This window comes from Myotis daubentonii, chromosome 7 (genome assembly GCF_963259705.1).
Source record: "Myotis daubentonii chromosome 7, mMyoDau2.1, whole genome shotgun sequence".
Taxonomy (NCBI): Eukaryota; Metazoa; Chordata; class Mammalia; order Chiroptera; family Vespertilionidae; genus Myotis; species Myotis daubentonii.
The window spans coordinates 31485725-31498911 of record NC_081846.1 but is presented as its reverse complement, the minus strand read 5'-3'; the positions used below and the strand labels follow the sequence as shown (position 1 = coordinate 31498911).

The window sequence follows — 13187 nt, the reverse complement described above, 5'->3', positions numbered from 1 at the left end:
TCTGCTCATATCAACAACACCTGAGATAAGCATTTGTGTTTTCTCTTTCTGTCTCCTCAGGTCAAGTCAAAAGTCCAGAGAACACCTGGAGGGTGGCATTCCTGCGAAGGCAGGAGTGTTCTCCACGGCTTCTTCCCCAGGAAGAGGGGCTCACACATTTCCAGAGACTCGAGATGTGGCTGTGGGGCGAGCCACACTACCCCGAAGTTCTATCATGCCCAGCCTGTGCCACTGCCAAGAACTCACGAGATTAACCCAGGGTCCCGACTGCTGACAAGTTTGTAGTCACCTCATGGGTCACCTAGCCTCTTGTCTGCTCCCCCGAGGAGTCAGAAGGTCACTGAAAAACGCAATGCTTATCCTTTACTTACGTCCAGTGAGACAACAATGTCCCCACTAAAGGGCCTGGCCAGGGCAGATGGAGAGCCTGGGGGGGAACACGTGATTGTATTCACACACACACACACACACCATCTAACTACTGACAAATTTATTTCAATATTTCTATTTTAGGAGAGGTCAGACCCTGCTCTTAGCTTGGGTACCATTTCCCATACCCGGCCTTGCTGGCTCTGCAGGGGAATTTCCTTCCTTTGTCCTAATATGTGAGCTCTGATGTCACAGGGCCTTCCCGGCGGGAACCTGTCACTTTGCTAGTGGAACCGTTTGTGGTTCTGGTCTTAGAGGTAAGGAGACAGGCCAACTGGCCAACCCTTGGAGCCTTCAAACGACGTGTGCAGAAGCGCAGGGCTGCTCTGGATCAGCCACCTTCCGAATCCCAGATGGGAACAAACCTATTCTTACCAGGTTTTAGAAGAGGAGGAGAATATCAAGTCTGCTGGTCAGGCATATGGCTTGGGAATGAATTTCTCTGTGTCTAAATCGCTGCTGTTTCCTTGTAGTTGGTCCGGGTGAGGACAGCCAGTTTCTGCCAAGGCCACGGCCTGGCTCCAGCTGGGTCCCAGGCGCCTCCACACAAGCTCCGAGGTGGACCTGCTCGCTGATCTGACTCGTGCTGTCTACCCAGTGGTGTGCCTGCGAAGACCTCTCCTCTGTGTGAGCAGGACGATCAGGGAAGGACAACGACAGGACCTCCCAGCCCTCCTCGTCTGGCTGAGCCAGGAGCAGAAAAGGAGCCTGGGTCACGGGGCTGTGGGAGACCTGCTTTTGGGCTGGCTGGAGAGCGGTCCTCCCCTCAGTTCCCCAAGCTACAGTGGCTCATAGATAACTGTCTCTTCACATCTGTCATCTGCGGCTGCTGGCGGGCGGAGCCGGGAAGCTGGCTGGTCCTGCAGAGGCTCGGTGAGCTGGGAAGAAACCAGCCTCACTTCCTGAGAGATTGGCTGCCTGGAGGAGAAAGCCAGAGCGAGCTGCCAGCACCAGTCCGTACAGAGCCCCTCTGTCCCAGACAAGTCCCTCTTTCAACGGACTCTGCGCAAACAAAATAGAGCCTTCCTCCCGCTCACCTGCTCTGCGGCCGGGGCATGACTTGCTTGGCCACACTCTTTCCTCCCAGGAAGCAGGATGCAGGCTGCTCGGTGCGGGGGCGCAGTGAGTTTTGCTGGTAAACGCTCATGTGTTTGCTGAGGTCACAGGTCATAAATCTCACTGCTCACTGAGCTCTCCACACCGGCCAGCCCATCAGCTACATGCTGTTCTCACGTAACATCCGTAACCTCCGCAGGGCTCCTGGCTGGTGCAGCCGGGCTGGGCAGGTCAGAGGCCTGCCTGCCTCTCCTGGCCGGGCTGCCCAGCACTGGCTGGTGCTTCCCCTGTGAGGAAGCAGCCTGCCCCACCCCTCAGGTGGGGAGAGGGGCTGGGGCTCTGCGGTGTGTTCCCAGCAGACAGGCTTCCCAGTCGTGGCCCCTGAACCACAGAACCAGTTGGCCAGAGGGCCCAGGGCCACGTCAGGAAGGCTGTGGGGCGGGGAGGGCTGGGGCAGAGCAGTCACAGGAATGAGCGTGTCCTGAGGGTGCCTGGCTTTGAGCTGCTGATATTCTTTTGTTCTGCTCCTCTTTTGTTTTCCCTTATTTTCAGTAAAGCTCTTTAGAAAGGTCCAGGCTCAGTTGGGGAGTTGGTGTGTGTGTGTGTGTGTGTGTGTGTGTGTGTGTGTGTGCAGTCACTGGCCAAGGCTGGGAGGGAGCAGAGAGAGGGAAACGTGGTCTTTACAGCGAGCACAGGGCAGGAGGGGGACGCCAGGGACAGTCCCGCAGTCCCTCCACAGGCCTGTCTTCCAGGAGGCTGGCTGCCTCCCACCAGAGGCAGGTCCGGGTTTCAGGCTGAGCACAGGAAGCCCCGCAGAGCGGGGATCTGATCTCTGAGAGGCGCGGCCTGGAGGGTCTCACTCCATTAGCTTGTGCATGAGCCCCTCAGGCCAAAGGCAGTTTCTTAAATGGAGAGACCAATGCAAAACAGGTCCTGCGGGCAGGGCCCTTCTCCATGGGAAAGGAGACCCTCACGGGGAAGACTTACTCTGCAGGCCCCTCGTGGAGGACGACGCAGTGGAGGACGCAGTGTAGCTAGGCCTGCTGGCCTGCTGGGGGCCACGTGAGGAGAACTGAGGGGCCAGGGCTGACGCCTTGGCCTTGGGTAGGTTCAGGTCCAGGATCTCCGGGACACAGGGGGTCCAGGGCTTGCAGGCAAAGGCTGACGAAAATTCTCTAGAATGAAATGTGTAAGCTAGAGTCAAAGTTACTGCTGGTAGGGAGTCTCAGGAGGAAGGACTCCCGCTCTGAACATAGAAGCCAGGCGGGCAGTGCCCTGGATATGGGGTGGGGGTGGGTAGAGCAGGGCACCCAGAGGCTTAAGTCCCTGTCCCCTTGGAGCTCACATTCTAGGGGAGGAGATAATGAAAAGAAATACATGCTCAGGAGGAGATAAGCGGGGAATGGGGAGCCGGGGAGAGAATGAAGTGTGAGGGAAGGTGTGGTTGGCAGAAAAGTGGTAGCAAAGATGTCCAGGCCGAATCCCTGGAATGTCACATGACAAATGGGAATTGAGTTTGCTAATCTGTTGACTTTAAAATAGGGTGTTACCCTGGATTTTGGGGGTGGGCCAAAAACCACAGGGGTACCTAAAAGTGGGAGAGAGAGAAGTCAGGGAAAAGGTATGGCCATGGAGAAAGGGACGGAGGTGCTGAAGGTGGAGGAGGGGCCACGAGCCAGAGCAGACAGGAGCCAGAACAGGAAGAAAAGAGAATCTCCCGAGAACTGCAGAAAGGAGCCTGTCCTGTGGACATCTTGATTGCAGCCCAGTGAGATCTATCTGGGTCGGGCTTCTAGCCCACAGAACTGTAGGATAATAAATGCGTGGTGTTCAGGTCACTACATCTGTGGCAATTTGTTATAGGAACAACAGAAAGCAAATTTTAGATAGGATGATCTGGGATGTCCTCTCTGAGAAGGTGACCTTTAACGATCCTGTGAGGCAGGCATTACTACCCCATTTTTCAGATGTAGAAACTGAGGCTCCAAGGTCACACATATAACAAGCAGGTGGGGAGGCCAAGATCTGAACCCAGTGGGGCCTAAGACCCGGACGTTCTCCAGATGCTCTCTGGGTCCCAGCCTGATGGACCGGCTGTGCAGACTGTTGGCCAGTCTTGGAATGGAGTCTTCCTTCCCTCCAGCCCACAGCCACCGCCACTCCGTGCTGTTAGAGAAGAAGTCTTGGGAGTGGGATCCTGCCTCTGTGGCCTCCCAGCTACGTGGCTGGGGTTGGGATACGATTCCCCCACCTAGCTCTTTGCTCTTTGGCTATCATTGACCTGAATACACGCTCACCTCTTGCTCCCACCTTGAATTCTGCGGCCCTTGTTATCTATGTGCCCATTTTCCTGACTATAACTCTGAAGGCTAGAGTCCCAGGCTGTCACCCAGGGTTGTTGTCACCATTGAATAAGCAGCTCCCAGCATGCAACAGAGGCTCAGAAACTGCAGGTCCATTTTTCCTACTCTACGTGGACGCCTCCGGCTGGGGGCTGCACACAGTTGGCACAGGGCAGGCAGCTGTGGAGCTTGGCAGGTGAGGGTGCCCAGGCCGGAACAGGGAGATGATGACATTTTTACATGCCTCCCTCCCTTTTTATTTTTACATTGAGAATATGTTACTTTAATAATCAGAAAACTTAAATATCTCAAAGTCTCCAAATTCAAATTTAGGAAAAGATTGGCATGAAGACTGCCCATAGTTCAGGCAAGAAATCTTCCACACCAGGCTGAAGAGGAGAGGGGCGATTTAGCCCTACTATGTTTTTTAGACTTTCTTTCAAAAGAAAATTTACTTTTATATTATCCTTCATATTATCCCCCGAATATTTCCCACAGCATACCATTCCCACTGGTGCATGTTTTCACAGAGCTGTAGTCACACTTCTATGCTATTCTGTATTACTCCAGTTTGGAGCCTTATTCCATTCTCTCTCCATGGGTCTGAGTAGCCTCTACCATAATTATTTTCATAATTATCTTCAAGGTCCACCATTTCTTACTTCTTTTCAGTCGGGTCAAGTTTCTAAACTTTCTAAATCTCTGTTTTCCAGCTAATGAAAAGAAAATAGGATTCCATTGAGTCTCCTATCTACCTACTCCAGGACTTCTGTGAGGATCAAATGAGATGAGGCACAGGAAAACACTTCACAGACATTTGGCTAAAGTGTGAAATGTTTCCACCTGGCTATAAAGCAAGTTGCATTCCTGGGCTGAAGAAACTGCAAGTAGGCTAGTCATCACTAGGGAGAGGAAGCCAGGCATTGCTACGTGATGTCATTACCTGGACAGACACTTAGCATATTAGCCTTTTATATGTATAGACTAGTGGTCCAGTGCAGGAATTCATGCACATTGAAAGGAAATTAATTAGAAGAAATATTTTAATATTGCTATTCACCCTTTCTCTATAATAGACTAGAAGTGTCAACCAAATTCATGATGGACAATGACAGCTCAAAACACACACGTGTGATTGGTGCCAGCGAGAGCTTTATATGTATCACACAAGTACGAGTCAACTTAGCCATATATATATATATATATATATATATATATATATATATATATATATATAATAAACTTGCTTAATTAGACCTGCTTTCTGTTCAGGTAGTTGTCAGCAACACAGCAGTAAATATCAACACGAAGCAGATTATTATTGTAGATCATGCAGGGAGAACAAAGGGTAAAGTATTTAACTGCAGCAGTGTTTGACTATATTCTGCACAGTGAGAAAACCTGAAGTCATTTTCAAGGTCCACCATTTCTTACTTCTTTTCAGTCGGGTCAAGTTTCTAAACTTTCTAAATCTCCATTTTCTGGCTAATGAAAAGAAAATAGGATTCTACTGAGTCTCCTATCTACCTACTCCAGGACTTCTGTGAGGATCAAATGAGATGAGGCACGGAAAAATGCTTCACAGATATTTGGTTACAGTGTGAAATGTTTCCACCTGGCTATAAGCAAGTCGTGTTCCTGGGCTGAAGAAACTGCAAGAAGGCTAGTTGCCAGGGAGAGGAAGCTGGGTGTTGCTATGTGATGTCATTACCTGGACAGACACTTAGCATATTAGCCTTTTATATATAGATGGCCTGTCGCTAGGGAATGAAAGCTGGGCATTGCCACACGACATCATTACCTGGCGCCACAGCCACTGTTTCTGGACTGGGCTGGGCAGTGGGTTGTATTTTGCCCCATGGGGTCTCAGTAGCATTGGCTGTGATTTGGTGGGCTGCTGCTCTGGGGTGGTGGCGGGGCCTGCGTCCCACTTGGGGGAAGCCAAGTGTTGCTTTGTGGGCACCAGGTCCACGGTGACATTTCTCTGTGCATGTCACAGCAGCTCCTGCATTGAGCATCTGGCCCCTGGTAGTCAGTGTGCATCATAGAGACCGGTCAGATGGTGGGAGGGACACTTAGCATATTAGCCTTTTCTATAGATAGATGGTTGTGAGCCTTTTTATCTGATTGATGTACTGTAATTCATTCAGCCTCTTCCCTGAAGGTTTGCTTTTCTTTCATTCGTTGCTAATGCATGTGTGCTAAGAGCTGTGCTGGGTGCTGGGGATGAAAGATCAACCAGGCCCGTTCCTGCTCCTGGGAGTTCACGGAGCCTGTTTGATCCATGAGCAAAGACTGTAAGACAGTGAGACCAGTTGCATCGCTGATGCTTTCTTACCCACTATTATTTGACTCAAATGAGTTTTTTTCCTATTTAGCTATTTTAATACTTTTATCATTGTTTTAGCAGTTATTTTTAAGTTGTGGTGATAACCATCATGACCATTTTTAAATGTAGCCCTACTACATTTTAAGAAGAAACAACTGAGAGAAACTATTAAAAACAACCAGGTAAACACTGGAAGCCTGGTAACCCTCTGGCAGTGGGTTGTATTTTGCTCCATTGGGTCTCAGTAGCATTGGCTGTGATTTGGTGGGCTGCTGCTCTGGGGTGGTGGCGGGGCCTGTGTCCCACTTGGGGGAAGCCAAGTGTTGCTTTGTGGGCACTGGCAGAGGGTTAGCCTGAGTTTCCTGGGATGTCCCATCACGTGGTCACAGGCCAGGGAGGGTCATCCTGGGTCACAGGAGCTAGCTATGCAGACTCAGGATGGCTGGCCAGCTTTGCCAAATGGGGCCTTGAAGCTGATGGGCAGTAATGTCAAGTTTGCAGGGTTGGGGGCAGCTGAAGTGAGCTGGCAAGAAGTAAAGAGAGAGCAGCAGGGCTCAGGACTCTATAATCTCCCCATCCCAGGGCAACCAGAAAAGGGCCCTAGCCTGTAGCTGAGCAATTTGGTAATGTGTATCAAAACCCTTTTGTGTGGGTTAATTTTATGTGTCAACCTGGCTGGGCCATGGTACCCCGATAGTTATTCAAATGTTATTTCTGATGTTTCTGTGCAGGTGTTTTTGGATGAGATTAAGATTTAACTAAGTGGGCTTTATAAATAAAGTAGATTGCCCTCCATAATATGGGTGGGCCTCATTTAATCAGCTGAAGGCTTGGGTAGGAAAAAACTGAACTTCCCTGATCAGGAAGAAATTCTGTCATCAGATGGCCTTTGGACTCGAATTTCAGCTCTTCCCCAAGTCTCCAGCCTGCTGGCCCACGCTGCAAATTTTAGACTTGTCAAGCCTCTACAGTTCCTTAAAGAAAATCATGTGAGCCAATGCCTTAAAGCAGTGGTTCTCAACCTGTGGGTCGCGACCCCTTTGGCAGTCGAACGACCCTTTCACAGGGGTTGCCTAAGACCATCCTACATATCAGATATTTACATTATGATTCATAACAGTAGCAACATTACAGTTATGAAGTAGCAACGAAAATAATTTTATGAAAAAAAAAAAAGAAAATAATTTTATGGTTGGGTCACAACATGAAGAACTGTATTTAAAGGGCCAGAAGGTTGAGACCCACTGCCTTAAAGTAAAGCTCTCTCTCTCTCTCTCTCTCTCTCTCTCTCTATATATATATATATATATATATATATATATATACACACACACATATCCTGTTGGTTCTGTTTCTCTGGAGAACCCTGACTAATACACCTTAAAAGCCAGCCTCAGCTGACTGAAGTTTCTCTCATCGATGTTTCTTTCTCTCCTCCCTTCCCCTCTCTCTAAAAAAATCAATAATAACATATTTAACCTCAGAGGGAAGGCAAGGGAGGAAGGGGGGAAGTAAGAGATAAACTACCATAACTGGTTTGGCTGAGTGAATAGAGCATTGGCCCACTGACTGAAGAGTCCTGGATTTGATTCTGGTCAAGGGCATGTACCTTGGTTGTGGGCTCGATCCCCATTAGAGGGCGAGCAGGAGGCAGCTGATCAATGTTTCTCATCTGTGTTTCTAACTCTCTAACCCTCTCTGTTATCCCTGTAAAAAATATATTTTAAGAAAAGAGATCAACCAAAGGACTTGTATGCATGCATATAAGCATAATCAATGTACACAGACAGTAGGGGGGTGAGGGCATGTGCTACGGGGGTGGGGTGGGGTGGGGTGGGGGGGTGGGTGGGAGTGGCCGGGGAGAGGTCAATGGGGGAAAAAGGAGACATATGTAATACTTTCAACAAAAAAGAATTTAAATGAAAAAACAATTTTCTAAGGAGCTTTTGCTTCATTGGATTTGACATGTTAAAAAATATATTTAAAAAACAAACAAACACAACAAAAGCCAGCCTCCTCTTTGACCTGGAACATGACCTTTGTTTGGCTGGGGTAGTGATGCTGGGGAAAGGGCACCCTCAGACAGGGGCTCCCTCTGGCTGCCTCTCCCACTAGCATTGGAGAAAGTGGCCTTCCGCAAAGCACCAGGGAGCCACCCCTTGGCTTGCCAGAGCGTGTCCCCCCCCCCCCCCCCCTCGCCCCAGGTTCTGCACACCACCCTGGGGCTGCTGCAGGAGGGGCAATGCTGTCTGAGGATGCTGGCCACTGTCACTAAACTCTTCAGGGGCGATGGCGGCAGGGCCGTCAGGGGAGGACACGGTGGAACATAGGGGCTGATGGTTGTTGGTAAGGGTCAGCCTGGCTCCCATTCCCTGCAGAATGGTGAGCTCAGCAGCCTGGGCAGCCAGGAAATGGTGATGGTTTGGCGGGAGATGAGGCCTGATTAGGGCAGAGCAGAAAAAGCAGGTGGAAAAGAAGTTCAGGACAGCTGTCACCTATGACTTAGAAAAAGTAATTTGCTGCAGGATCACATGGTGCTGGGTACTGGGAAAAATGTAAATTGCAATATATGTGTAAATTGGGAGGGGCCCTGAAAGATAGGTAACTATTAGCTGAGAGGCCCAGCCCCCTTATATGGTCTCTGCTTATCAATAGGAACATTGCGCTGGAAGGAAGAGCAATAAAAGGCCCCTGGAAATACTATTCTACCTGTGTTTGGAATGCTGCTGAGTCATAATCCCCACACAGAGGATCCTGTATCCCTGCACTTCTCTGGAACCTCCCTTTGCATGAAGATGCTCAGGGGACCCCTAAGTGGAGTCTGCTCATGGGGTTCATTAGCAGCTGTGGGTCACTGTTTCCGGTATTTCCTTGGGGCTATAACAAAACCCAGAAACATGTGGGGGCTAGGAGCTGGGGGAAGAATACACCAGGACGTAGGGAAACCTCACGGGGTTTCCAGCTCTCCCAGCCTAGTTTCTCTGGCCTCCTAGTTTGCATTTCTTTCGGCTGGATGCACTGTGTATGTGTCATCGTGAGCTGCCATGTATCCTTTTGGGACAAATATGAGGGGGAAAAGCATATGTGTAGTATGGACGAAAAAAACAAGAGGGGCCACATGCTAACCTGACTAGTTCAGGGAAAACCTGCATAGCGGTTGGGCAAACTTCAAGACCTAAAATAACCACAAAGGATGGTCTGAAAATTAAATATTTGACTAAAAGCAGTTTATAGTGGGTAGTCGTGTCCTAGGCTAGTATTTTCCCTGACAAAGATCAACTTCGATTTTACTTAGCCTATTGTCTTTTTGCATCTAAAATAACATACGTGTGAAATGTCTGGGGAACTTGTAACCCCTTTTTCCGGACCCCTCAGGGCACAAAAATGGCACCAGGGCTTTCCCTCATTGTTATTGTTCTCATGTTAACTACCCTGTACCCATGTATGTAAAAGAAGCATATGTCCATCACTTCACTTTTTATCCAATCCCAGAGGTTTCCCTGCTTTGCTTTCTCCTACCTCCCTAATCTATCACCAATGGATTTCATGTAACCCACTTAGGTTTTTTCCTTTTGATGGTAATTTATAAAAACAAGGTATGAACTCACCTTTCTCAGGAGCATTATCCCAATCCATTGAGATTCTGCTTCCTGGCAATTGTTGACAGTTTGGCTCAATTAAACTCACAAAATTCTTTACAGATTTGAATTTTTTTTTTTTTTTTTTTACTTTAACAGTAGACAGATGAAAAAATATCTTCCCTCCTTCTTTTTAAATGACAAAATACTTGCAGAATAGTCATTTCCTGTCTGTGGCAGGACAGGATCTCTGTTTGATTCTGCTCCCAGCTGAGGACTGGATTCGAGGAGCCCATCCCTCCCCTGTCCTCTGACCGCCTGGAGGGAAGGTCTAGGCAAATGCCCCTCCTGCTCTGCTGGGCTCCTGTCTGTGTGCTGTGCCTCGCCAGCGGGACCAGCAGGCAGCAGGGGGGCTGATGGGTGTTGGGCAAGACCCTGTGCCCATCTGGGCAGTGTGGCCCACCACCTTCCCGAGGGGACAGCGGGAAACCACGCCCTGCACACTCCAGGGACTGGGCTGACAGATTTCCCGGGAGAGCACCTCGGCTCTTCTCAGGATAAATACCTTAAAAAATAAAAGTATTTTTAAAGCCTGGTTCATAGAATCGCTCCTTCCCTAGCTACTCAATGCGAAGGAGTCTAAGAAGCAAAACAGAAAAAAGAAAAGGAAAGGAAAACGTGGCCACAGGAGGGTGGAGCAGGCAGTGGTGTGGGGTCCGAACCTTCACCCCAGCTTCCCCGGAGGCAATCCCCCAGGGAGACCTGTGCTGGAAGCCAGGGGGGGGTGTGTGTGTGGGGGGGCTGGGGCTGCAAACATTTAAAACCGCCTCAGCAAGCCTCTCATTTACCATGTGCCCACACCCACACCCACACCCACACCCACACCCACAGCTCTGAGCGGTTACGCAGCACCACCCAGCCAACTCCTCTTCTGGGGCAGGGGTTGTCCTCACCCTAAAGGCAGAGAAAGAGGAGATGGGGGCACTGAGCCTTGCAGAGAGCCACTATCCCCACTTCCTCCTCCTGATTCACCCAACAAATAAGTTAAGAGCCTGTTCTAGGCCAGGAGAGGAAACACTGGGACAAACACCCCACACGTAGCTTGTCTTGGAGGACGTGGGAGCCGGTCATGGGCTACATGACCACAGGGTGGGCTCCGTGGCCCTGGAATGCGGTGGAGTGACTAGAGTTTGTAGCCAGGAGGAAGAGGTGGGCAGCTGGGGTGCCTGGCGCTCAGGAGATGCTGGGTCTGAGAGAAGGGGCCTGTGAGACGCCCGAAAGGCCCCAGCTATATTCCAAGGACCCCGAGTGACCCACAAAGGCCAGCCTGTGCTCCGTGGGTGCAGAGTAAGAGAAATGCCCTTTTCTCTGCCTGGAGGGCTTTGACTTGTTTCAGGAAGCTGACATCTGAGCCAAACCATGCCACTGCCTTCCTTCTCCGTTTTCTCCCCTCCATCCCACCCGTCTCCACAGCCAAGTGCTGAGAGTGGACGCTGTCCTCAAGCTGCCCTGAGTCATGCCCCACCCCCCCCCACCCCCAGATGTGTTCACCTTACAGTTCTCCCGAGTCCCTGGGCGCGTTTATTAGTTTCTTCTTCTGGGCTGATAACGGACAGTTCTCAGGCGCCACAGCCCCTCTGCTCTGAGGTGATCAGGCGGGTGGCTGCGTTCCCAGGGATCTCAGCACCTCGCCTCAGGCCCCAGAAAAGTGCTCCTTCTTCCTTCACCAGAGCCTGGGCCTCGGAGAACACCTCCCTTTCCTACCTGGTGGCTTCTCTGCTGCGCAGGGCCCAGGGCACCTCCCTCGGGTGGCTGGGGGCCATGGAGGGGGGCAGGCGAGGCTCTCCCTGATGTCCTCCTGGCAGCCACTCCTCTGGCTTGGCGTCCCTGGAGGCTGGGGAGAAGGAGAGAGAGCTCAGTGGACTTCTGTTCTGGAACCTCTTGAGGATGCTCTTTACAGGTCTGGGCGGCAAAGCCAAGAAAAGCACGCACCTGGGCCAGCCCCTGGCCGGTCCCTGCAGTTATGGACAGGGACTTGCTTTTTGCGCAGCTGGGACTTTCTAGGCAGCCCCCTCGACGGGCAGTACCTGCAGCCGGGGTGCAGCAGCGCGCTCTGGCCCACACACACGCAGCACAGGGAAGTGCAGGCCTGTCCGCCCCATGGCCTCCCCAGGCTCCCCTCTGCCTCAGCGAAAAGCCGACGACACATGGAATTCCAACAGGAGCCAGAGACACACTGAAAAATTATTTGTGTTTTTTTCTGAAATTCAAATTCAACTTGGTGCCCGGTATTTTTACTTGGTACGCCTGGCAGTCCCAGAGGTGGCGTTTTCTTTATTTTGAGCTGCCCCGGACGCCTGTGGGCCTGAATCCCCAATTCCCAGCTGCAGCCTTGAGCTGACCCTCCGCCAGGGACCAGGCCCGGCTCATCCTGCAGACCTCCAGGGGGAAGTGACGAGAAGGCCCTCCATGGGGAAGGGCCTGCCCAGGAGGCCTCCTCAGAGCCTGGGGACAGGGACCTGGACCCCTTCTTCTCTGGCCCCACTTCCTCTTCTCTTCCTGCAGCCCAAGGGGTCCATGTTCGCTGTCAGAGCTCTGCAGCGACAAAGTCTGGATTCACAGCTTCCAATCTTTTCAGTTTTTTAAAAAATCTCTCTGGTACCTCTGTGATATGGCTTCTGCTTTATCTTAAATGTAAAAAGTCTTTCTGGCAGGTCTCCTCAGCCTGCAAGGGCATATCTGACTTCCCAATAAGGACTCTGTTTCTGGTATGAAACCCGACGGGTGGCTTTATCTACTGGGCAGTCTCCACCAAGCGCTGGGTCCGGAACTGACCCATGCTTCGATGGCTGGCTTGTCTGTGCTCTCTGCTTAATGGGCTTAGGAGGAGGAACTAAGCTGGACTCTCCCTAGACCCTCTGTCACCAGAGAGCAGTCACCCTTCCCTCCACCGTCCGCCACACTGCGGAGGCCTCCGGGGTCTCTCAGTCAGTGAACGCTGGGAGCTGTGGGGAGAAGGGCAGCTGCCTGTGTGCCCCGAGGCTTCCTGGGACAAGCACTGGTTTCCTTTCTGTTCCTCCATCTCAGACAGGGCTGGGCATGTTTAACTCCAGGGCCCACTGACAAGGCACGTGATGCTGATATCCAAGATAGTCTTGGTCATTGGGGAAATGAGAATAACTTCCCTCGGGCCATATTCTTGGCTTTATTCCTTGGGAATGATTTCCTTCCAGCACCTGGGGTGAGTTCTTTGCTTAAAAAGATTGTACTTCCCCCAGCTGGTGTGGCTCAGTGGTTGAGTGACACTATGAACCAGGAGGTCACGGTTCTATTCCTGATCAGGGAATATGTCTGGGTTGCGGGCTCAACCCCCAGTAGGGGGTGTGCAGGAGGCAGCCGATCAATGATCCTCTCCCATCATCCATGTTTCTATCTCTCTCTCCCTTCCTCTCT

At 51.0% G+C, this 13187-nt stretch overlaps 1 protein-coding gene across 3 annotated transcripts in view; it reads right to left on the bottom strand.

The window, feature by feature from the left end:
- Nucleotides 1–473: 473 nt before the first annotated feature.
- Nucleotides 474–13187, bottom strand: part of ARMC9 (armadillo repeat containing 9) — a 103736-nt gene continuing 91022 nt past the window's right edge. For all 3 annotated transcript variants that reach the window (XM_059703506.1, XM_059703508.1, XM_059703507.1), the window contains 3 exons: nucleotides 11499–11628; nucleotides 2473–2660; nucleotides 474–1347 (listed from right to left, as the gene is read on the bottom strand). In XM_059703506.1, coding sequence (XP_059559489.1) covers nucleotides 1325–1347; nucleotides 2473–2660; nucleotides 11499–11628 — 341 coding nt within the window. In that variant the 3' untranslated portion in view covers nucleotides 474–1324. The remainder of the gene's footprint in view (nucleotides 1348–2472; nucleotides 2661–11498; nucleotides 11629–13187) is intronic.